Source organism: Triturus cristatus, chromosome 7 (genome assembly GCF_964204655.1).
Source record: "Triturus cristatus chromosome 7, aTriCri1.1, whole genome shotgun sequence".
Lineage (NCBI taxonomy): Eukaryota > Metazoa > Chordata > Amphibia > Caudata > Salamandridae > Triturus > Triturus cristatus.
In genome coordinates this window covers 1,047,666,114-1,047,688,638 of record NC_140590.1, presented here as the reverse complement: position 1 = coordinate 1,047,688,638, position 22,525 = coordinate 1,047,666,114, and the positions used below count along the sequence as shown (strand labels likewise).

Below are 22,525 nucleotides of genomic sequence, written 5' to 3'. Positions count from 1 at the left end.
GAAAATGCACAGAGGCTAAGGAAGTGTTGAAGGAGGAATTCATGGCTCATTACCAGGACCCTGATGAGGAAGAGATGGTCCAAAAATGTGTCCTCGTTAATGATGACAAGAGTATGATGACTCTGAAGCTGAAGAAAGACGTGGGAGAAGGTAGGATGACAGGCCAGTGCAAGACAAATGAATATGTGGTTTGATAACTTTGCCACTAGGCATTGTATCTAAGAAGACAAGTGGAGACTACAAGCTAATAAATCACCTTGAATATCCAAAAAGGTCAATTGGTCTATTAGTTTATAGATCAAGCTGAGTATTAAGTTTTATATTCACATGTGGACAGAGCCCTTAAACTTATTAAGGACAGTGTTGCAGGAGTGGAAATGGTTTCAGACAATGTCATCTTTCAAGCTGCTACCAGTGAAAAGATATTTCCATGGGGTGCGCACTCACAAACTTAGTACTTGAACTATTACACATGTTTTAGAATGGACAAGGAAGCAGAAGTGGAGAGTGTGAGCATGTGCTCTATGTGTTCCCTGTGGTGGGCAGGGCACAGGAAAGGGAATAGTGTGGGAAATGATTGCGAAATTTTGAAAACAATGGTTCAGACTTTTGTTTGGCCACTGAAGCCTAAAAAATGGAAGACTCGGCAACAACTTTGACATTCTTAGTGCACAAGCTAGTAGACATCAAAACTAAGTTGCTGCTAAACAGACTTAGAGACTTAGGACAATGAGGAGTTCAGTCTAAAAAGTGCAAGTTACTGACTTATGGGTACATTTTGTGCAGTATGGTGGTGCCAAGATGGAATTCTATAGCCAAATAGCAGTGGCAATTGGAGGGGCCAACAAAATCTTACCACACGACTCAAAATACAACTCCTGCTGTGATCTGTGGCCTGCAGCAGCCCCTCCCCGACCTGGCGCAGACTGCTATCGGCCCATTATCATTCTGTATGTTGGCCTAGTTATCACATAGAGTGATAATGGGCCTCTCTGCACAGTGACAGCATTTCGGATCAGGTGTTTTTTTCCAGTGGGGGAGAGGGGGCATGTAAGATCTGAGAAGCCTTCAGCTTTGATCTTTTTCATGTTTCTTTTTTTTTAATATGCAAACGCAGGTGTGTTTCACTGGCATACACAACAGATGCAGTGTTGGTTGTCTATTTACTTAGGCACTATTGCGCGACTTCCTCTGATATGTATGCAAAACGTAACTTTTGTCCCGAATTTTCGTCCTGAATTCTGACCTTCTGTCCTGAATTTTCGTTTTGAATTCTGACCTTCTGTCCTGAAATTTTGTCCTGAATTTTGAGCCTTTGTCCTGAATTTTTCAAACTCACTGTCCTGAATTTGCACCGATGCCAGTTGGTCACCCTAATAGCAGCGTCTTGCTTATAACAAGGTAATATTTCGTTTGTAAGGCAACAAGTATCGCGTTGTGCTCTAACTCCGCGTTTTAATTAAAATATCCCTTTTACCCCTTTTACAACTCAGAAGAACCGAACGCAAGATTGCTTTGTAGCAGGTCCCGGCGTTGCCTGCGCACCAACCGAGTTTTTTCATTACTTTGTAAACATAAACCAAAAACCCATATGGCGCGCGTTATTTTACAGCCTGTGCAGCAGCAGGAGTGCAGCTGCCGCTCCAAGGCACCTGCCAGGAGTCGGGCAATGAACATGAAATATTAATATGTTTACTTATTCGCTCTCTAGCTATTCACGTTTATTTACTCAATAACAATTACGGCTAGAAGTGATTATTCGTGTTCAATAAGAACACGCGCCATCCTTCCTCTTACACCGGTCCGCCCCCCTCGCCCCGCCGGAAGTCTTTAGGAGTTGAACAGTTAATGCGTAATTCATTTTAGTCACGTGGTGGGGGTAGCTAGGAGGTTATAGAGGGTGGGAAGTTTCCCTGAGATTTTTCCACAGACAATGTTTCAAGTATTCAGAAAAAGTTGCAGTGTTTTTTTAACGTTCGAAGCACGTTTTCTGTGTATAGAAGTCTCTGTATAGAATGCACCCCACCCCTATTTGTGGGTTAGCGTCTCCTAGTGGTGGATTTGTAAGGCACCAGCCTTATGGAGGCACAAGTTCTGCGAATGGCCGTCATTTAGACAGTCTGACCATCATTTCACTCACATGTTGACTGAAAATATACTCGTTTTGTGTTGAAAATCAAAATATTATCACTTTCATTTGCATTGGTATATATTTCCATTCCAGGGACCCTCATTGCACCTTTGACCATTTGCGAACCATGCTTGTGTGAAGATGGACTCTGTACATGGTGGGTTAGAATTCGAGATAGGTGCCAACAGACAGCCAGTAGCTGACAGTCTATCCGGGCTATTGCAGGGTTACATACATGTCACAACCACCTCCGTTATTATATTAAAGGGCCACCTTTGATCCTCGCTCATCCGTACCATTTGTCCGCCTGCGTTTCGATGTCTGTGATGCTACAAATCCACTAACAGGCCCCACAAACCCGACATGTACTGAGGACATCTACTCACTCATAGCTGCCAAGGTTTCAGATTGTTATGTGTGACATTTTCATAATTTCTGTGAAATTATGAGTGACATTTCAGCGACTATGAGTGACACTTGCTCGCGAGCAAAATAAAGCAATGAAGAGGAGGGAAACACATAAATATCAGAAATGACACCCATTTGAGCAACGAGAATGTATAAGTTAACTGCTTCAAAGCATAAGGAATAATTGTTAAACAACCAATGTATCAGACTGCAGCCAAAATTGCAGAAAATAGATAAAGCAGTCTAGAAGGCTTTCATAATTGATTATAATCAGCTGCAGGGTCACTCGATTGACGCCGACCACGAGCTGTCGGCAGGGCTGCATTAGAAAGCGGAGTGCGGGAGGCACTCTTTTAGGCCACAGCTAGGCTGATCATATAGTCTCACTGACCTGACTTTCAGAACACTTTCTTTTGAGGAAGGTGACCAGCCAGCTCTGTGGTAAACATTATGCTCAGTCCTGATGGCAGGCCTTTACTTTTACCCACCTCTGCAGTTTAGACCACAGTCGCCAAGTTGACTTTTCCATCCAGAATGGCGCTTTAGCCAAAAACATGTAACATTTTGGTGCCAGTAGTTTCACTTGTAACACTGCAATGACTGACTCAAAACTATCTCAGAACATAAACTGCTGTTTGTTATGGGTGTACTTGATATCTGTTTGTGACTTAACCCCTTTGCCGCGGCACGAATTCCGCCGCGGCGCTGGGGGGGTTCGGGGTCAGCGCGGCGCCGCCATGCTCGTGACGGAACCACTCTGTCATGAGCCACGGGCGAGCTGTGCTCATGACGGAGTGGTTCCGTCACGACTCCGCCCACTTGCATTGTTCGCCCACACAGGCGGGGAATCAGTGCCGCGTGGGCGGAGCGGCCGCCAACGGCCGCAGCATGACGGAACCACTCCGTCATGAGCACACGGCGCCCGTGGCTCATGACGGAGTGGTTCCGTCATGAGCAGGCAAGGGGTTAAATAACGCACTCACCACAATCTCAGCAGGGTGCGAGAAAAACCATCCAAGAAAGGGTCCGTGTCCAACAGGAGCTACTTTGTGATAGAAACACAGCAAGGGGGCATGAAGCGGACGTTCCATGACGAATGTACAGAACATTCTCACAATCTTTCACGCGTCCCCCAAAGACACTAATAAGCACAAAACCCGCCAATCATTGAAAAAACACATCCAAACACAAAGGCAGACTTATGGCATTTGTTAATGTTTGCATCAATGTTGTCATTTTGTATGTAAATTACGATTGTCACATATTTTGGCTTGCTTATGAACAAATGGGTTTAGTCAAATATTCAGCAAGTACTGTTTTCGCTGGGTCGGATAAGCATACACACACTCCGGAGACTAGTACGTACTTTGACTCTTTTGCTGGCAGCGACTCTGCTAAGCAAGCGGACTGCAAGTCACTGTGGCAGTTCAGGTTTACCTTAGTCCAGGGGCCAGCTGACCTCAAGTCTGCTGTTATCCAATCAGTGACAAGTTGTCCTCGGCGGCCACTGCAAATGCCGGTCACTGGCCCACGACGTGAAGCTGAGCTCGGTGATGAATAATTGAATTCACCGTGGTACAACATGCTATAGCGGCCCAGGCAGTGCTGCAAGAGCTAAAATTCCGGAGGCGCCAGCACACCAGTAGCCAGACCAAGCCGCTTCCTCCGAAAACAAACTCCTCGCCTTCTCAAGCAGGACGTGACATCTCCCCTCCCCCCGGCGCCAGACTTATGGATGTATCAGACTGGCCTGGGCACTACTGCGATGTCAGGCTGTCTGCGACACGGAAATCAAAATGAAACATTGTTGCATTGCGCAGCGAGCCTAACTGCAGCACCAATTCTGCTGAAAGACCCAAGCCTGCAGCAGGAACAGCGCGCGCACGCTAGGTAGGGCACGCTGCCAGTTGGCACACTTTCACCCCATGATATCGTTTAGGCAGCGCCAGGGAGGTTGAGGTACTATGCAAATGCGTGACAATGCATTTCAGTGCGGTGATGTCTAAAGCCTGATGCATTATACTTGGCAGGACTGCTCACTGGTGTATTTTATTTCAAAAGAGGTTGTTTTTTGTCCCCTCATTGCATTGTTGTGACTTCCATCAGGCGAGGTCTGGAGCTCTTGTCTTCAAGCGGTGGAGCAGTATCACAGTTCTGCGAAGGTTTTCTATGTGGTATCCTCCTACCGGTAAGGACTGGACTGTATTTCTGCTCTGGGCTATATGCCACAGGCACTGCAGTTGCCGTCTGCCCTAACCAGTATGGAGTATACTGTAATTATGAATTGGAGTGGTTGTATGCTCTGAGCAATGTGACATATCCTCTATGTATTTACTGGGAGTAATCAATACCACATTTTTCTTGAAAATTAGGCATAACATTGAGAGTCACTATTTAACATGCGAAAATCCCTTTGCTTTGCGTTTTCCAAGCCTTTTTGCTGATAAATATCTGCGGGTTTGACCTGCCAGACTCAATCAAGGGAAAACGCAAGGGTGTGGTGAAAATCATTGACTTGGTAATGTTAATCCCTTTGCAATGTCCTGTTGTAATGAGGGACAAAATGGCGCCCACTCATAGTTAAAAACTGGAGCAATATTTTGCCTTGAGAAATACAACATTCTCGAGTGAGTCAGAAATGTATTTCTTATCTACTCTGTGTGATTGTGCATCTTAGTATTTTTTTTTTTTTTTTTTTTGCGAAAACCTTTATTGTACATAAACATCAATACAAACATGGGCCTACAACCACCAGGGCCGGCCGCTAATATATACATGGTCAACAACATCAAGGCAGCAACAGGCCCCCTGGGGCCCAGCCGAATTAACAAATTACTGAGTGCACCTCAGAGGTTATCAGGAGTGCATCTTAGTATTGATGAAAATCACAGGGCTCTCACCTCGAATAGATGTTCCATCCTCCTTCAAGTAGAATAGAGTGTCGGTATTGTCCATGGGGGGCAGCACATTCTGATGGTAAAGCAATTAAGGCCATCATTATAAGTGGCACGGTGGGGGATGCAATAATTATCGCACCCATTAAAATAAATCTAACCAGGTGATATTTGTCACCTATTACAGGGGTGGCCTTTTACAATGCTGCATAATATACATATTGATCAACAACTTGGACTGACCAGTCTAGCAGGTTGTCCGACACTGTGGTGCCTGGCACTGCAAGGGTTTGTTAAAAGAACCCTCACACACCAACCTAGTTGGTGTCATGCTTCATCTTCGGGTTCCCAGCTGAGTAGCCGAATGCTACTCAGCTGTGCTGCGACACCTGATTACAGTGGAGCTGGGGTTCTTTTAACAAACCCTTGCGGTGCCAGGCACCACAGTGTCGGACAACCTGGTAGACTGGTCCGTCCATGCTGTTTATCAATATTTATCAGGGGACAAAGACGGCCCACACACGGTCCTAGCTCTCCCATTTGTTTATCCACATAATATACATATACAGACTTTGTGGCTTTTTACACAAAAATCTGAATGTGCCAGTATTTACCAGGCATTTCCCCTAGAAATGTTGGCAGGTTTGACCAGCAGCAATTTACTTGGAAAAAACTGCAGCAGGTGCAATTCCGACTCTCGTGCAAACTCCTGTTTGTGCAGCCAACTGAATTACAAGGAACAGGCCACTCATTATAAACCCTAAATGTCAGAGGACTCTTCACTAAGTGTTGATCAGTGGGAGGAGAAGCAGGTCATATGAGAAGCCAAACCTTACCCGGCGAATAAACACAGAGCATCATGATACAGATCTATTTTGAACAAGATGGCGTCGAGACCTAACTGAGACCTATTTTGCCTAAGACAGAAATACACATTTTAACACATTGTAATGATTTTGTTTCAATTGCAAAAGCTTTAGGTCAGTATACACGTGTAAACTAAGGTGTGGAGCAACTACTATTAATGCACATTTTACTTTACACACAAAAGCTCTCTTAAAGGCATGCACTATTGCAGAGTGTTAAGCACCAGGTTTGGTGGGTACTTTGGTTCTTGTTGATAACTGACCTTTGCAAAGAGTTCCATGCCTTGAAGTGCTCACTTATCCTGAATTGGAAATAACTATTCGGAGATGTGTCCCTTTATGATTAGCCTTTGTCCTCCGATGGGGGTGCTTCTCACCTGGGGGGGAGCCGTCACCTCAGTCATGCTACCTCTGTCAGCTTCGACCTTTCCCACAGCTCACATGGTTCCCAATAGACTAGAAGAACCCAGGGCCTGTCATCTGGTTTATATGGGCCTAGCAGGTGAGCTGAATGCAGGGCCGATGCACACACATCAGACTGTCACTTCTTTCTGATAGGAGTTGCATGCTGTAGGCCTGCCTGCTTCGGATGGGCGGCCTGATGTCTGCCGGTTTCCCCATCCTGTGTGTGCTTCTAAACGGGCTGCCCTGCTAAATGGACTGCATCTAGTGCAGGCTTTCAAATATTGTAAGTATTTTATGATTTCCTCAGATTTCCCATAGCTCACCAGCCAGGATTTAGCGGGCAGCACTTTTCCCATCTCACTGGTGAGGGTAATGGTCATTCCCCTGGGAGGAATAAACCAGAACCCAAAGACCCCGAGACTGTCGCTTACTCACCAGTCTTTATTTGAATGGACTTTCATGTTGCAGTCCCTGTTACCCTCGGTACCACCCCCTCCCTCGCCCCTTTTTCATGATCCTAACCCCCTCTGCGTATTTCCTTTGAAGCAGCAGGAAATGACAAAGGTGATACTGATGTTTGGAGAGAATGCTAGCAAGCCAGCTTCCCCGCAGCAGGGGAACAACTTTGGCTCAGCTCAAAAACGCAACAGGATGACACAAATGGTGGAAAAATTCCAAACAAATGCTGATCACATCACAGAATCTGGTGATCCACTTCATACCCTGCTGCTGGTGGTGCTCCAGATTCATGGAGTTGGACGGACACAATGTGTGTGTTGCTTGTATCTGGCAAGGTTGACACATGTTTGCAAGTACTTGTCTCCGTAATGTTCAGAGTGGGTCGGACTTCCTATTCAAACTTCAGTCCTAGAATATCCACGACTAGGAACCCGCCAGGTGGCCCAGGGAAGAAGCATTGGGTTTGAGAGTCATGGGCGCAGCTGGAGAAGGACATGCAAAATTGTATTGACATTTTTCAGACATATCCCATGGATGTTTACTTTGGCGATTCAACACAAGCACGGTCAAACATTACAACTCTCTCCTCCTTTTGTTTTTCAGGTCAACACTTTATATTCTGGCTCCCCACAGTCCCCTGGACACTTAACAACAGTCACAGCCTTCCTGAATTCACAGCAGCACATAACGACTAACATGTAAGTGAAACACCACAGCAGTCCCATGTCCCTCGTGACAAAGGTCTCATTACAACGTTCTTCAGCCTGTCAGCACTGACAGGTGCACGCAGTGGCTCCTGGGTAAAGAGTCTGTGTTCTATGTCTATATGAATGTGTTTTACTTTCGGACAAACCATCGGCATGTTATTTTATTGAAAGCTCTCAGACATGATACTGCTTTTATCCTTTCCAAATCCCTTGACGTATCTGTGTATTTGCACTCCTTAATTATTATATTTTCCCTGTGGCCTTCGCCACAATGACAACCTATTTTTCGAACATGAATGTTGTACGGTAGTCATTCTCAAATTGCTAAGAACATAGTCAGTCTTTGTCTCTTATTTAACCGATTTCCTTTCTCCAGTCTTCTTGGAGAGAACCATCTTGGAAGTTTCTGTAGCCACAGGCCTGCCTCTGATCTTCAGTGGGACACTGCTGTCTAGACTATCTGAGCTTCCCTGATCTGTGGACATGTGCTACGTGAGGGATTGTACTGCCTCCACCATTTGATTCACAAGCTCGATTTGTGGGGCCTCCCAGTACACTAAGAAGGCCTACTTTTAGGTCTTCCACAACAGCTGTTAGCCTTGTGGGTCAAGTGGTCACTTTCAGTAGAACTCACAAACAGTTATGAATCCCGACATTACCTGGAGGCGCCTCATTCTTAGAGCACTTTGTCATTAAATTCAGTCTGCCAAGTTTTATAACAAAGTCAACTTCCTTGAAGGTTAACATCTTCAGGAGGTCTACTGAGTATCACGTTTATTGGTTTTGAGTGGGCCTCCAGCAGTAGCTTCCAGTACGGTGCACCTACTAAGCAAAATCTCTGAGCGGACTAGATCATAGTGCCTTTATGAGTGTTGACCCACCTGTCTCTAAATCAATAATATGCCTTTAAAAATCTGTTGTAACTCTTTTATCGGAGTCGTTGGTATGGGTCGAGGGTTCTGAAATGAGTATTTAAGCCAGATAACTCATGCTCATGGTCATTGCCTTCTCAACCCATGAAATCCCTTATAGTATTGGTCTGGTGTAAGGCTGAGCTAGTTGACATCAGTGGTACTCCAAAATTGATCAGAGACGGTATGGGAGACATGTTCATGGGAATTATCTGACTGAATGTGATATCCAATGTGGACTAAATGTAAGAGGCATTACCATGTTTATTGCAAGAATAATCTGTAATGGAACATTGATTAATCTTTCCAGATCTGTATTTAAAAATAAAATAAAATGGTCTGTCTGAAATGCATGTTGACTCAGACCGCTATCCGGGGGCGTCTGGGGGAGGGCCAAGATTTTTTAACAAAGATCTTGACTTTACCAATCGATGTGACTCCCAAAATGTGATGTCCCTTCCTAGGAATTACCTTCTATGATCCACATGCAGTGTAGCCTGCCCCATGTCTTCTGTCTGGAGAGTGACACATTTAGCATAGTTTGAGCATTATGCATTGCATGCGCAGCTGTCACCCGCACTGCTGCAGTGTGTGCTGAGTTTGCCGTACATCTCAAACACAATACGGGCAACCTGGTATCCCTAGGAACTGGTTATACAATGAACACTGGTTCCCTTGGAGAAACCTCAAAGACTATGCTTCCTAGGCAGCAGTAGAATGCAATATGGTTGCTAATAGGTTGGTGGAAAGAACTACCAGAATGACAAAGGATTGTATCCAAATAGTGTATTCATCTAAAGTTTACGTTGAAAAAGCCGTGCAAAACATGTTGTGGTCATACCACTCCACGCCCAATTCTGTCAATGGAGTTTCAACTTTTATGTCCTTAAAAAAAGGGAGCCAACCAGGCAATGGGTTGACCCCTGACTGGTTAAATGGAGGTGAAGTGATTTGTGTCCACAGAGATGTTATGGACAAAAGGACCAAAACAACACCATAAGGATTACAGACGTAGACATGATGTCAAGTTAGGTGTGAAGGATCAGAATAGTTATGTGGAGTAGTGGTGGTGGTCAGAAAACCAGAGACTTTCAGAAGTAAATTCAATATATTCTCCAAACCCTTGAGGATTAAGGAAGTAAAAAGAAATGTACTCGTTCTGGAGGAAGGTCGTACCAGGAGTATGGGCATTAGTGGAAAATGAGAAACACTCCACTCCTGCCAATTGATACTTGGAAGAGCATGACAGAGGACGAAGGGTTCTTTTTTTGTTATAAAGAATTTGATGTTAATTGACGTGACAATCGATGTGTATATACACATATCATTATTTGGTTATGTATTTCATGCTATGAAGTCATCCTATACTAATATGTTTCCACCTTAACTTTTCTACCCTGCCATTTTCTTGAGGAAAGGCGATATGTTGTATCCTGTCTGTATCATTCCCCTGCCTTCCCATACCTTCCTTTATTCCCCGCCTCCTTACTATTAGACTGTTCCTTTGAAGGCTGTTTAGAATGTTCATGAAAGGACTGTCCAGGAGTCAGTTGGCTCTGTGAGGGAAGTTTAAAGACACATGATTAATACATGTCTTCACTTACCTGTTTGCCACGAATTTTCTTTAATGCATACTATCTTCAAAACCAGCTGCCTCAGTTACACAGCCATCATGACCAACATCTCTGCATATCTGGCTGATAAATTCACCATCTCTGTTGGCCCTCTGCACACTTGCAGCTAACATACCATCAGACTAGAGGCCAAAAGATGCATATTAGAAAAGCAAGCCAATAAAACTTCTCTGATTATGCACCCAGGAGCTATAATATTATCGATGAATCCATGAGAACTGCACCAACCCTGCTACAATTTAGGAAGGAGCTGAAGACGCACCTCTTTAAAGAAGCATCTAGCCCTCCAGTCACTTGTTGACTGTGTCTTTGCTTGTACGCTGTAGAGAGCTCTGCTGCCTTTCAACTAGGTTCATGCTGTATAGATTCCAGATACATACAAACAATTCAAAATGTCACTCATCATAAGATTACTCGCTCTTCCCTGGAATGTAGGCCACCTCCCTCTTAACTGGGTCAGTTCCTAGCCTGCAGAAGCATCACAGGCACACCCCAGCAAGAATACATAACAGCTTGCTTGACAACTAGACTTTGACCTATATGTTGGAATGCTCAGTGCTGAGCTGTGCAATATCAATTGTGCAACTTCACGGTAAAATTGTTATGGACATTCTCCTCATCACCTTCTCATTATTTATGCACATTTTTTTAAACCTGCTAAGATGAGCCTGGTTTTCAGTTTCAATTAATTCTGTATCTATGGTCATTTTTTGCAAGAGTATTTTGGAAAGTGCATATGATTGCCATCTTGGTGCAGAGGGCCTAGGGCTGAGGGTGAAGTTGCTTAGAGGCTCTGATCGGAATTGCCTTTCTGATTCCTTGATGTCTAGTTCAAGATGCAAGAGGAAAGCATGCCCATCTACGTACAGAGCAAGATATTTGTCTCAAAGCCTAAATATTCTTTATTGGTTGGCACAGATTTGAGTATATTTGGCTGAAGATGTATCCCTGTTCGAACTAGCCAGTCTCCATAGAAGGAGAGACTAGGCACTGATTGATTTGTGGACATTAAAAGTTCATTGAACGTCACAATACTAGGCACTGAGAGGCGATATGGAGTGTCATGAGCAAGGGAAACATGAACAAATCATAGTTATGAGCCCTTTGCAGATGGGGCTTCAACTTGGTCATGATGGCAAGTTAAATGTTTTTGCTAAAATCCAAGCATTAGGGATACAACAGCACTTATCGCATTTACAATGTGGGAAAGGAGAATAAATGTCTGGGACCCCGAGTGGGATATGGAGGTGCTGTGGAGTTGCTGTGGAGTTGCTTGGCTGTGGTGGTAGACATTGAGGCGTCAGCGGTCGCCCTTACCTGGTGGTGAAGTCTGCCAGGTCACACGTTGCTGACCTGTGTGAGAAGACCGCCTGGTGCCCCTTGGAGTTGTGAACGGTAGAGGTGGTCCTGTGCACCAACATAGGGAGCTCTGCATCGCATATCACGAGCCACCGCCACACTGGGGTGCATGGAGGAGATTACCAATGATGGACCGTGCCTCTCTGCATCACAGGCAGGAGGATGTTGCGCTGGCCGGACGCTGTGGAGGGTGAGGCCCCTAAGTTACGACAAACTTGTGTGGCAGGAGCACTGCACTTCACGCCTAAGGGGGTCCTGTTGCATCACAAGTATCAAGAGGTTCCCCAACGGACTTGGCGGTACTGTTGTACCCAGGCCAGCTAAGGCTCCTACTGGCTGAGTCACAGATTTGGAGAGAGTGTAGCAAATTTCACCACAGTGTCAATGTCCTGGTGAGGAGAAGGTGGTACGTGTAGCCGAGGAGGCCCGGGGGTCGAGTCGGGCCCAGGCCTAGCACCTGTGGGTGACATACACCCTGTGGTGGCTCATCCGCTATGGTGGAAGAGCGTCGCCCCACTGCTTTCAAGCAGTGCAAGAAGAGGAAACATAACATGATGATAACTTTCTGATGTACTCATGCTATGTGTCCTTTGCGAGCGGGACGGTGGGTGGGGCTGCTCTACTCACGGAGCAGAGCAGGGGTGCAGTGGTATTCCCACTCAAGTGCTCAATGACTGTTTGGTCAGCCCTCTCAGGCCGCCCAAAGAAGTCATGCGCACATCCCTGTCCGCAATGCAGGCTGCATTACAGCCTGTATGGAGGACATGCCCACCCCTCGAGCCCCTGGCTGAACGCCTTGTCAATTGGCTCAAGAACAATCACAAAGCCGCATTGCAGCATTGTGATTGGCTTAGGGGAGGGAGCCTGGCAGTCTGCTTCCTGTTCCTGGAAGCAGACTCAGGAGAGCAGGAGCAGAGAAGACGCGGGACCCGACCTCGAGGTAAGAATTTTGTAAAAATATATTTACAACCTCCAGTCCCCCCGCGTCCCCGCCCCCTCTAGTGTCCTTTCCGCGTTTCCCGCCTCCCCGCTGTCCAGTTCCCCCCGCAGCACTACATAATGGCGGCTGCTGTGCGGCCATGTGCAGCAGGCGCCAAAGGCAAGCCCGTCTGCGTCTGTCCGCCCCTGGACCTGCCCAGCACCAAGGACCCTTCATTTCGGACACTCCACCACTACAACGCTATCACCCTCCTCGCCATCAACCTGGACGGCACACCGCCTGCCATCTAGCAGCACTTTAGAATTTTCTTGCACCCTGCGCCTGTGGATATGCAAATGCACCTTCTGCCACATCAGCGTCTCCTTCCGCCCAGCCAACAAACAGCGCAGCCGACCGACTCAACTGCATCCTCCTCAACATGCAGTCCCTCCACAAACACGCAACAGAAATCTGGGACCCCCTCTACGCCACCTCTACAGACATTGCCTTCTTCAGGGAAACCTGGACCAACCACTGCTCCGGACCAGACATCGCCATCAGCATCACCATCCACGATGGCTACAAATTCACCCGCATGGACCACCCCGAGCGGCCAGAGGAAGCATTGCCATTGTCTGAAAAAGCACACTCCGACTGACCACACACTCTAATGACCCGGCGGTGTCCATAGTACACCTCCACTTCCAAATCCGGACCAACTCCAACACCACCCTCCGCCGTACCCTCATCTACAGGCCCCCCGGGTCATGAACCCCCATTCACTGATTCCATTGTAGACCTGGCTCTCCCATCCACCAACTACATCCTACTCGGAGACCTCAAGTTCTACCTGGACAACCTCAGTGACCAGAACACCACCCCCACCTGAGGAACCTCGCCAACATCGGACTCCAGCAGCTAGTCACTGCACCAAGCCACATATCCTGACACACACTCAAGCCCATCTTCTCCACCAGTGGGAACTTCAACTTCAGCCAAACCACAGGCCTCTCCAGTACCGACCATCATTGTTTACATCACACCTTCAATACGCCCACCGTACACTATCGCCATCATTGCTCTTCCCGTCGCAGCTGGATCAAGGCCACCGAAGAACTTCCAATCAACTCCCTCAGCACCACCACTCCGCCAACGCTTACAGACACCACAGCACGCAACCTCCACTGATGGATCTCCAACTGCGCCAACACCCTGGCACCCCTCAAGAAAAGATCAGGCAAACAACACTCCAAGAAGGCCAACTGGTTCACTCCCAACCTCCACTAGTCCAGCCCCACCTGCAGACGTCCCGCAAAGAGATGGGGCCACAACATCGTTCAACTCTGCAACACAGTCACCGTTGCACCATGGCGCAAGGGAGTCTGCATTGGCGCATGGCAGCCATTGTGTGCCAACGTAGGGGAAAAAGACAGGGGGGCTTATTCATTAGCCCCTTCTGACAGTTTCACCTCGCTGGTGCGTCATTTTCTTGACGTACTTGCAGCATGATTCTTGCACCAAGTTTCGCCGTAGTTGCAAAATGATGCATCTAGGCATATGCGTGACCTTTTGAAGCCCTGTTCCACATTATACCTGCATTAGGTATGATGTATGCAGGGCGAGTGTTCCCACGCAACAAAGCCTCATAGGAGTGGCGCAGTGAAATCCATCAGATTTCACTGCAATGAATGAATGAATAAATATTGAGCTTGTAGAGCGCGAACTTAGCCCAAGAGCGTCAAGGCGCTTTTGCGGACCTAAGGGTGCAGACAGAAAGACATGCTCAAACTGAAGTCTGTGCGAATGGCCAAGTCTTTAAGGCTTTGCGGAAGAGAGTGAGGGACCCCTGACTAGAGAGCTCTTCCGGGAGTGAGTTCCACAGTTTGGCAGCCAGAGTGGAAAAAGCTCTACCTCCCCATTTTACCTTCTTAAACCTCGGTACAATTAACAGATTCTTATCTGAGGACCGAAGCAGCCTGCTAGGAGCATATAGATGGACAATGGCCTTAATCCCCTCTGGGCCTGAGCCATAATAGTCATCATGAGTCAGGCACATTGTTTTGAAGAGGATCCTTTGGTCCACAGGTAGCCAGTGCAGCAGCTTGTGGAGGCTGTGACTGAATGAAATTTCAGTAGGTTCATCACCAGCCTGGCCGCAGCATTCTGCACCATCTGCAGACGTCACACTAGGCCTTTATTAATGCCCAAATAAAGGGCATTACAATAGTCCAATCTGGACGTTACCAAGGCAATAACAGCCTGCTTATGAGCATCAAAGGAGAGGAAATGGGAGATTATTCTGAGGATCCTAATGATCCCTAAACATGTGGACACTGTCCTGCTAACCTGTAAGTTAAGGGAGAGTGAATTGTCCAGAATGACCCCAAGGTTTTTCCCATGGGATACCGGGCAGGGACAGACGCCGAGTGCGTCCGGCCACCAGTCACTAGACCAGATCTCCTGTTTACTGCCAAAAATCAGGACCTCAGTCTTCTCACCATTCAATTTCAAAAAGTTTTCCACCATCCAAGAGGAGACTGCCTGCACATAGTTCCTGAAGTTGAGAGCGGAGTCCCTGATGCTGTGAGAGATGAACACCATTATTTGGGTGTCATCCACATAGGACAACACCTCTAGTCCATAGGATCTCACAACTTTAGCAAGAGGGGCAACATAGATATTAAAACGTGTTGGGCTCAGGGAGGAGCCCTAAGGGACACCACACAACAGGGGTTTAGAGGCTGAGTAGAATTGGCCAAATGTCACCATCTGTGCACGTTCACTGAGAAAGGAGGCAAGAAGCCCCAAGGCCGAGCCCCCGACCCCTATCTCTCGGAGGCGTTTCTGCAGCCTCCGCGGGGACAGGGTATCGAAGGCTGTGGTGAGATCAAGTAGAACCAGCAAGGTGGTATGCCCTGCGTCCACTTGAGTACGGATGTTGTTAAATACAGCCGTAAATGCTGTTTCCGTACTATGGTGGCTTCTAAAACCATGTTGTGAACCATTGAGCAGGTGGTAATCTTTGAGAGTTTAGGTAGGTTTCCAGAATCTTAGCTGGAACAGGGAGTAGAGAAATCGGCCGATAGATCTTCATTTCTCCAGGGTCCAGTGAGGGTTTCTTCAAGAGTGGCCTCACCACTGCCATCTTCCACAAAGTGGGATACTGGCCCTCTGAAATAGCAGCATTCAAAACAGCAGTAAGATAGGACTAATGATTTCCCAGCCAGTTTTTAACACCTTGAGGGGGCAGGGATCCAACGGAGAGCCCGATTTGACTCGTTCTAGAAGCCGATCTCTCACCTATGGCGACAAGCGAGGAAAGGTAAGGAGCCTGGGATTCTCCTCCATAGGTAAGGCCTCACTAGGAAGGGGAATAGGTCGGACAGGCGACCCCACGTTGGAGTTGGATGCTTCCAACAAGAAGTAAATATCTGTGATTTTTGTTTGAAAGAAGTCTGATATTTTATCACAGAGCTCCTGGGAAAATTCCGAAGGATCAGTAACATGGGGGGAAATAAGAGAATTAATGACCTTAAAAAGATCCCTAGAAGATTTCATTGATTCAGTGACCTTTAAAAAGTATCGCCTCTTTTCCTCCATGATGGCAGCTTTATACTCTTTTAGGCACTGTTTATGCAGTTCCCTACCCAAGGCTCTAAATCTGTGCGCCACAGCCTCTCTTGTTTACGACACCCCTGCCTCAACTTTCTGAGTCTCTACGTGAACCAGGGAGCAGAAGGTTTTTTCCTTGCTGAGTAGTGCTTACTGACAGGTGCGAGAATGTCCATTGCAGCTGACAATTGATGCGAAAGCTCAGCAGCTGCCAAGTTAATGTTGTGATACTTAGTGGGCTCGAAGTTATTAAGGAGGTAGGAGAGCGACTCCTTGCTTATGCGACTAAGGTTCCTCTTTTCCTCCAGATTCCTATTGCCAGAGGGAACCATCCCTGACGCCAAGAAGTATAAATCAAAAGGGATGGCAAAATGGTCAGATCAAGCGAGGGGAGTCGGTTCACCGACCCTTATACGAGGGACATTAGAAAAAATGCCATCAAGGACATGCCCCGCTGTGTGGGTGGGATTCCTGACCAACTGTGAAAAACCACAACAACTCAAGGTTTCCAAGAGATTTTGAGTATCCTTACAAAGAGTGTTATCTAGATGCAACACTGCAACAATTGTTGGACACCACTGCGTCAGTACCTTCGCCTGCCTCATGGCAGGCATAAGGGTGACGCAGTTCCACAGGGATAATCTGGCCCCATGCATTGCTGGAGTTGTGTCATGCTTGTGACACAACTGCAGCAATACGTGACTTTAGAGCTGACAATACGTCAGGATTCAAGACATATCTGTCATTAATTGCGACATGGAGTGCTGTACAGTGAATACAGTGCATCCATAGTGTCGCAAGAAGGGTGTGGTGAAAATTTTTGCATCGTTGTTTTGTCGCAGCAATGCAACACTTTTCATGAATGAGGCCCAGGATTGCGCCCTATCTTATTGATGGTGCGCATTCCTGCCCTGTAGTTTTGTTAGAGAGCAGCACAGAAACATTCTTTGCAGTGTTCTCCAGCACCAAAAACATCTGAAATGAGGCCCCAAGTGGTTGCACCATTTTTAAGACCAGTTATTTTCTAGTCTTAAAAAACTGCCTCTAACTGGAGTTAGAGGCAGTTTTTGGGGTTTTGCACCATACAAGGAATTCCTAAATATCGCAAAGTGGGGTTAGCAGCAGTTTTTGCATGAGTACACCTACCTTGCATATCATTTTCGTTAGGTCCCGCGAACAGAATTTACGATCCTAAAAATTCACGTTTAAGCCGGAAAACTGCTGCTAACTGCGGTTAGCAGCAATTTGTAAATACGGCGATAAAAAAAAAAGCCGCCGTAACATCAACAAATTGACACTACCACGGCGTTAACTCCTTTCACATATGCCCCCACTGTCTTATTAATATTAAAGAGACAGTGCACATGATGTGATGCTCTGCAAAAGGCTGTCGACAAAAGAATTTAGGAACAGGAGTCCTCTGCCCCTGCATTCTTTAAAGGTTGCTTGAATCTTTAAAGAAACAGGTGCTGCTTAAATAAGATTTTGAGGCAGGGAAGACATCGTGGGAACCTGCAGTGGTTTCCTGGGCCACAGCCTGTTCCCCCTGAGGCTACCAAGCATGATTCCCAAAGGGGAAGATTCTCAAGGGACAGCTTCCACTTTGCAAATCCGTTACCACCCCAACTCAGGAGTCGTTTACTCATCAATAGTTTGTGACTTCAATTGCAGCCTCAAACCATCGACACCTACCTTTCTGACTGGCACAGAGGAGTGAACGGCTCTTTAACATCACTTCCTGTTTGCGATTTAAAACCATCACAAAAGCCTCTCCCTTGCAAAATGACATCTGTACCTTTTAATATGGTATTTTTGCAGTACTAATCAGTGTAATTTTGTGATTCTCTGAATCTTAAAATACCTTTTTAGATCAGGTCATAAATCTATTAATTACATTCTGAATGATCTCCAGACTTTGATATGTTCCTACCATGTAGTTCTTTATAATTTGTTTTTCGAGCAGGTAGGTAGTAGGTCATTTGAGCTCCCTTATCGTGTGGCTTGGTTGCAACTGGTGTCCATCACTGATGGGCATCAGAAGGAGATGCGTTCACCCCAATATCAAATTGACTGGGCCATACACCTCCTATAATAGATTGCAAGGTTTCCAATATACAATTTCAGTTTTTAGCCATTTCGTGCCCCTAACTCATTAATTGTATAATTGTGTATAATATTTCAATATTTGTCCATGCGGATGTTATTTTTCAGTTGACTGTTATATTTATAAATCAAGCCAAAAAATATATTATATTGAAGGAGTAAAGGTTTCCCTCAGGTCACATAAATGTTCTGATCCCATTTCTCTAATTGTGTTCCAGGTGTGTGGCTCTTCACCCATACAAAGCACGAGGCCCTGATGAACTGGACCTGCAGAAGGGCGAAGGCATTCGAGTCTTAGGACCTTTTCATGAAGGGTGGCTTAAGGGAATGTCTTTGGTCAGTGGCAAAACTGGTGTCTTCCCAGGCAGCTACGTCATTCCGGTGCTCAGGTGAGGATAGAACAGGTTTCTGGGGGAAGGTTCAAAGGGTGAGGCCAGAGTTTACATTGTGGAGTATGGGAGTTGTTGTGGGATGCAGCGTTTTGTGAAATTTCAACGCATTCTAGGGGTGCATGCTCAGGGCGGCTCCTCCATTAGGGCGGATGAGCGTCTCCCCACTGCTTCCTCGCAGTGCAAGAAGCAGAAACATAAAATGGTATTTTAAATACCATTTTATGTTTCTGCTTCTCACGCTGCGAGAAAGCAGAATGGTATGCCTGGTTGGGGGCGGGCGGGTGGGCGGGTTGGGGAGGAGTGGCTTTCCCAATGTTATTGGCCCTGACTGTTTGGTCAGTCCTCTGGGACCAACCAAACCAGTCATGCGCACTCTGGATTTCTCTATGTATACTGCATGCAGCCTCCATAGAGAAAATGGCCTCCCTATAGGCGCCTGGCTAGGCGCCGTCCGCACCAATCACAACGCTGCCATTGCAGCGTTGTGAATGGCTTAGGGGAGGGGAGGGAAGATGCCCGCGGGACCCGGTAAGGTTAGTTTTTTTTTTATCCTCCTCTCCACGCAAGCTCCCACATGACCCCCCCTACATGCCCTCCCTACCTGCGAGTCATGAGAGCCGCGACTGTGCATGCTCCTTTACACCACTGTGAGTGTGGAGCATCATTTTGCTTTTGTAGGGGCAAAAGGGTCATTTTAATATTCTCTTTTCGCATCCTCGTCTCAACACACAGCTTCCCATGGCCAATGTTCCTGTAATCCTCCCCATCCTCAACAAATAGACTCCTTCATGCAGAGGTCCCCCATCACTCTGGCTTCTGCCCTTCCCCAGAACAAAATTTGCCCATACCTTCTGAATGGCCAAATGCCAAGCATTAGTAACTTATCATCGCCTAATTTTTCTCTGCACTCTGTACTTACAGACATGAAAAACAGAACTACAATTACCAGAATGCACATTGAATTTCGTGGCACTGAACCTCCTCCTCAATCCATTAGAACTAAGATATTTATTTCACTTCTAACATCATCTATCTTGATTTTTCTCATGCACTTGTATTCAACTACTAAGACATCCACTATTCTAATAAACCATCTCTGTCCTAGCCTGCAAAATGTATTTGTAAAACGTTATTGAGCCAGCCACACTGCTCCACAAATATATGCATGTTTAACCTGATGCACAAGGCACACTCCTTCACACAGTACTGAGATATCCACAATGTCCTTTCAAAGCACCCGTTTCCTAACCTTATCGCCTAATAAATATACCTGGATAGCACAAAAAGTGTCTCTGTTGTGACACGTGTGGCCTCTAATTCCTGTATTGAAACATTCATTCACTACTCTTAAAATTGTATTCACCACAGCAACTTCCAGCAAGGCATTGAAGCATTCCCTTCTGTTTGGTGAGATAGTTCATAGTGTTAACATATCTACTGCAGGGCTTTACTTAATGTGTAGGTTTATATTTTAAAATCCAACCTCATCATGAGGTTGATAAAATTAGTACAATGAAGTGTAGTAAATAAAATGTAGTAGTACTATTTTCCATTAGCTTCCACGAAGTAACTTAGGGCCTGATTTAGAATTTGGTGGATGGGCTAGTCCATCACAAACGTGATGGATATCCTGGCCGCCATATTACAAGTATATTATATCTTATGGCACATGTAACACAACTGAAAGGCTATTCTTCACGTTTGTGATAGAGTATTCTATCCACCAAATTCTAAATCAAACCCTTATTCACAAGGTGCTGCGTAAATGATCTTAATTTAGTTTGTGTACCTTAAGCGCCTGTATAAACTGTTGCTTCAAATGTTGTAAAAGTGTAAAAAGCATAAATCTTAATATGCCTATTGGGTGGTATATGAAGAAATTGAGATAAATTAGTGATATATCCTGGAGTGGGGTCAGTGCTTCATTTGAACCAGTGGTTTCTGGTGCTCGGCACTGGCACTTAATTGTCAACACCGGCACTTATGATAATCTGCCACATGGTGGTGCGGTTTGTCTAACTTAGGGACATTCACTAGAACAGGTTTGTGGTAATTCAATATACATTAAAAATAACTAATATCTGCCTTCCAAGCCGTTCATATAGCTTCGGGGGCCTGGAATAGTCTGAATTGTCACATTAGGAGGAGTGTGATGATTAGTAACTATGTTGGTACTGTCATTGGCAGCACCAGCAGGGGCAATGAGTGGTGAAAGATATAGTGGCCTCCTGACAAGGGCCCTGGTACTTATTTTTTCACAAATTAAGCACTGAGTAGGGCACATGCTGAAAACTCTAATCCGCAAGAGATACGTTTCAGCTCGAATTATATAGCTCGGGTAGTAAAGCCTCTGTTGCAAATGTCTGCATGCCTTAAGTCCGACGATAGTTAAAATACACGGCCCTCATTACAAGTTGGAAAGGCCCCAAGCGAGAAGAAAGAGTGATAAAATACTATGAAAAGAGAGTGAGGTAAAAGGCATTGCGGGAAAAAAGGGACTGTGAAAAAACAACCTGAAAAGAGAAGTGTTAAAAGAAATAAAAAGATAGTAAGTAGGAAGTGAAAAAATGAAAAAGTGAAAAGGGGCAGCGAAAAGAGAGCGAGTGACTGGAGAGAGAGAAAGAGAATAAAAAGATATAAAAGGAGACAGTGAAAATAGAGAGAAAGAAGAAAATGAAAAACCCGGTATTAAAAAGTGACTGGATACAAAGAGACTAACTGGCAAGTGAATAAATGAAAAAAGATAAAGTGAGAAGATCAAAGTACAGAAAACAGAAATTACCATGAAAAACTCCAAACATTTATGTCGCGATAGGAGTCATAAGGGAGACGAAGTGTGGAATGCATACTTATGACAGTAGTGAACAATAATATATTATTTTAAAATAACAGTATGTTGGAACCCTTTTGGCTTATCGTTCCTAGTCACCTGAGCCAAAGGTGGCCTGGCCAGCGTGAGTTTGGCTCAACATCACTCTACTCAACTGCACAACAAAATATCCTTGTTATGTATGGTTCACGTAGAGAGCCTCTATCATTTATTTCAGTTTCTGAATCTCATAATCCACTGTTATGACATAGCAAGAGTTGATAACTAAACTGTTACTGTGATGTCTCTCTATGGTGAGGTTCTTCATTGTAGCATCGAGTTCTATTATGAAACTTGCCTTAATAGGTTATAAAGATTGGAATGTAAGTGATAGTGGCAGTTTCATTGGACAGAGATAGTTGAGGTGTTCAATAAATACCCCTTACCAGATGATCTGTTTAGCCGGATATATTTGGTCTTTGCATGGAGCCACCACGTCACACTGGCGACAAGCGATGGGACCGAGTTCTGGTGAGAGGACGTCTCAACATGGGGAGTTCAGTGGACAGGATCGTTCAGAGAACATATTTCTTGAGGAAATGTTTCACCCTGCTGGTGTTGGACAGAGCTTTGGAGAGACCCACACCTTCTGGAAAACACTGTGGAGTGGTTGGAAGTTCTTCGTTGTTGGAAACTGGATGCAGCTGTTTGTGAAACACATTTGCATTTCAAACTCACAATGATCCCTATTCCCGTTTTTATAAAGAAGTTGGAACAGCACAAAAGGAGGACTGCGTCACAGTTGAAACCACACTCAATCGCCTGTGAAATACAGCATAAAGAGACGCATTGGCAGCCATTTTGGGAGGTTGAGGTAGACCTCATTCATCTTTGCCTGGTGTTTATTCTACATCTA

General features: G+C 45.7%; 1 protein-coding gene across 5 annotated transcripts in view; it reads left to right on the top strand.

Annotated features, from left to right (window-relative positions):
• The window catches only part of SH3RF2 (SH3 domain containing ring finger 2), a 235,848-nt gene that overhangs the window by 161,190 nt on the left and 52,133 nt on the right, over positions 1-22,525 (top strand). For all 5 annotated transcript variants that reach the window (XM_085618120.1, XM_085618117.1, XM_085618118.1 and 2 more), the window contains exons 6-7: positions 7,767-7,861; positions 18,627-18,797. In XM_085618120.1, the coding sequence (XP_085474246.1) occupies positions 7,767-7,861; positions 18,627-18,797 (266 nt within the window). The remainder of the gene's footprint in view (positions 1-7,766; positions 7,862-18,626; positions 18,798-22,525) is intronic.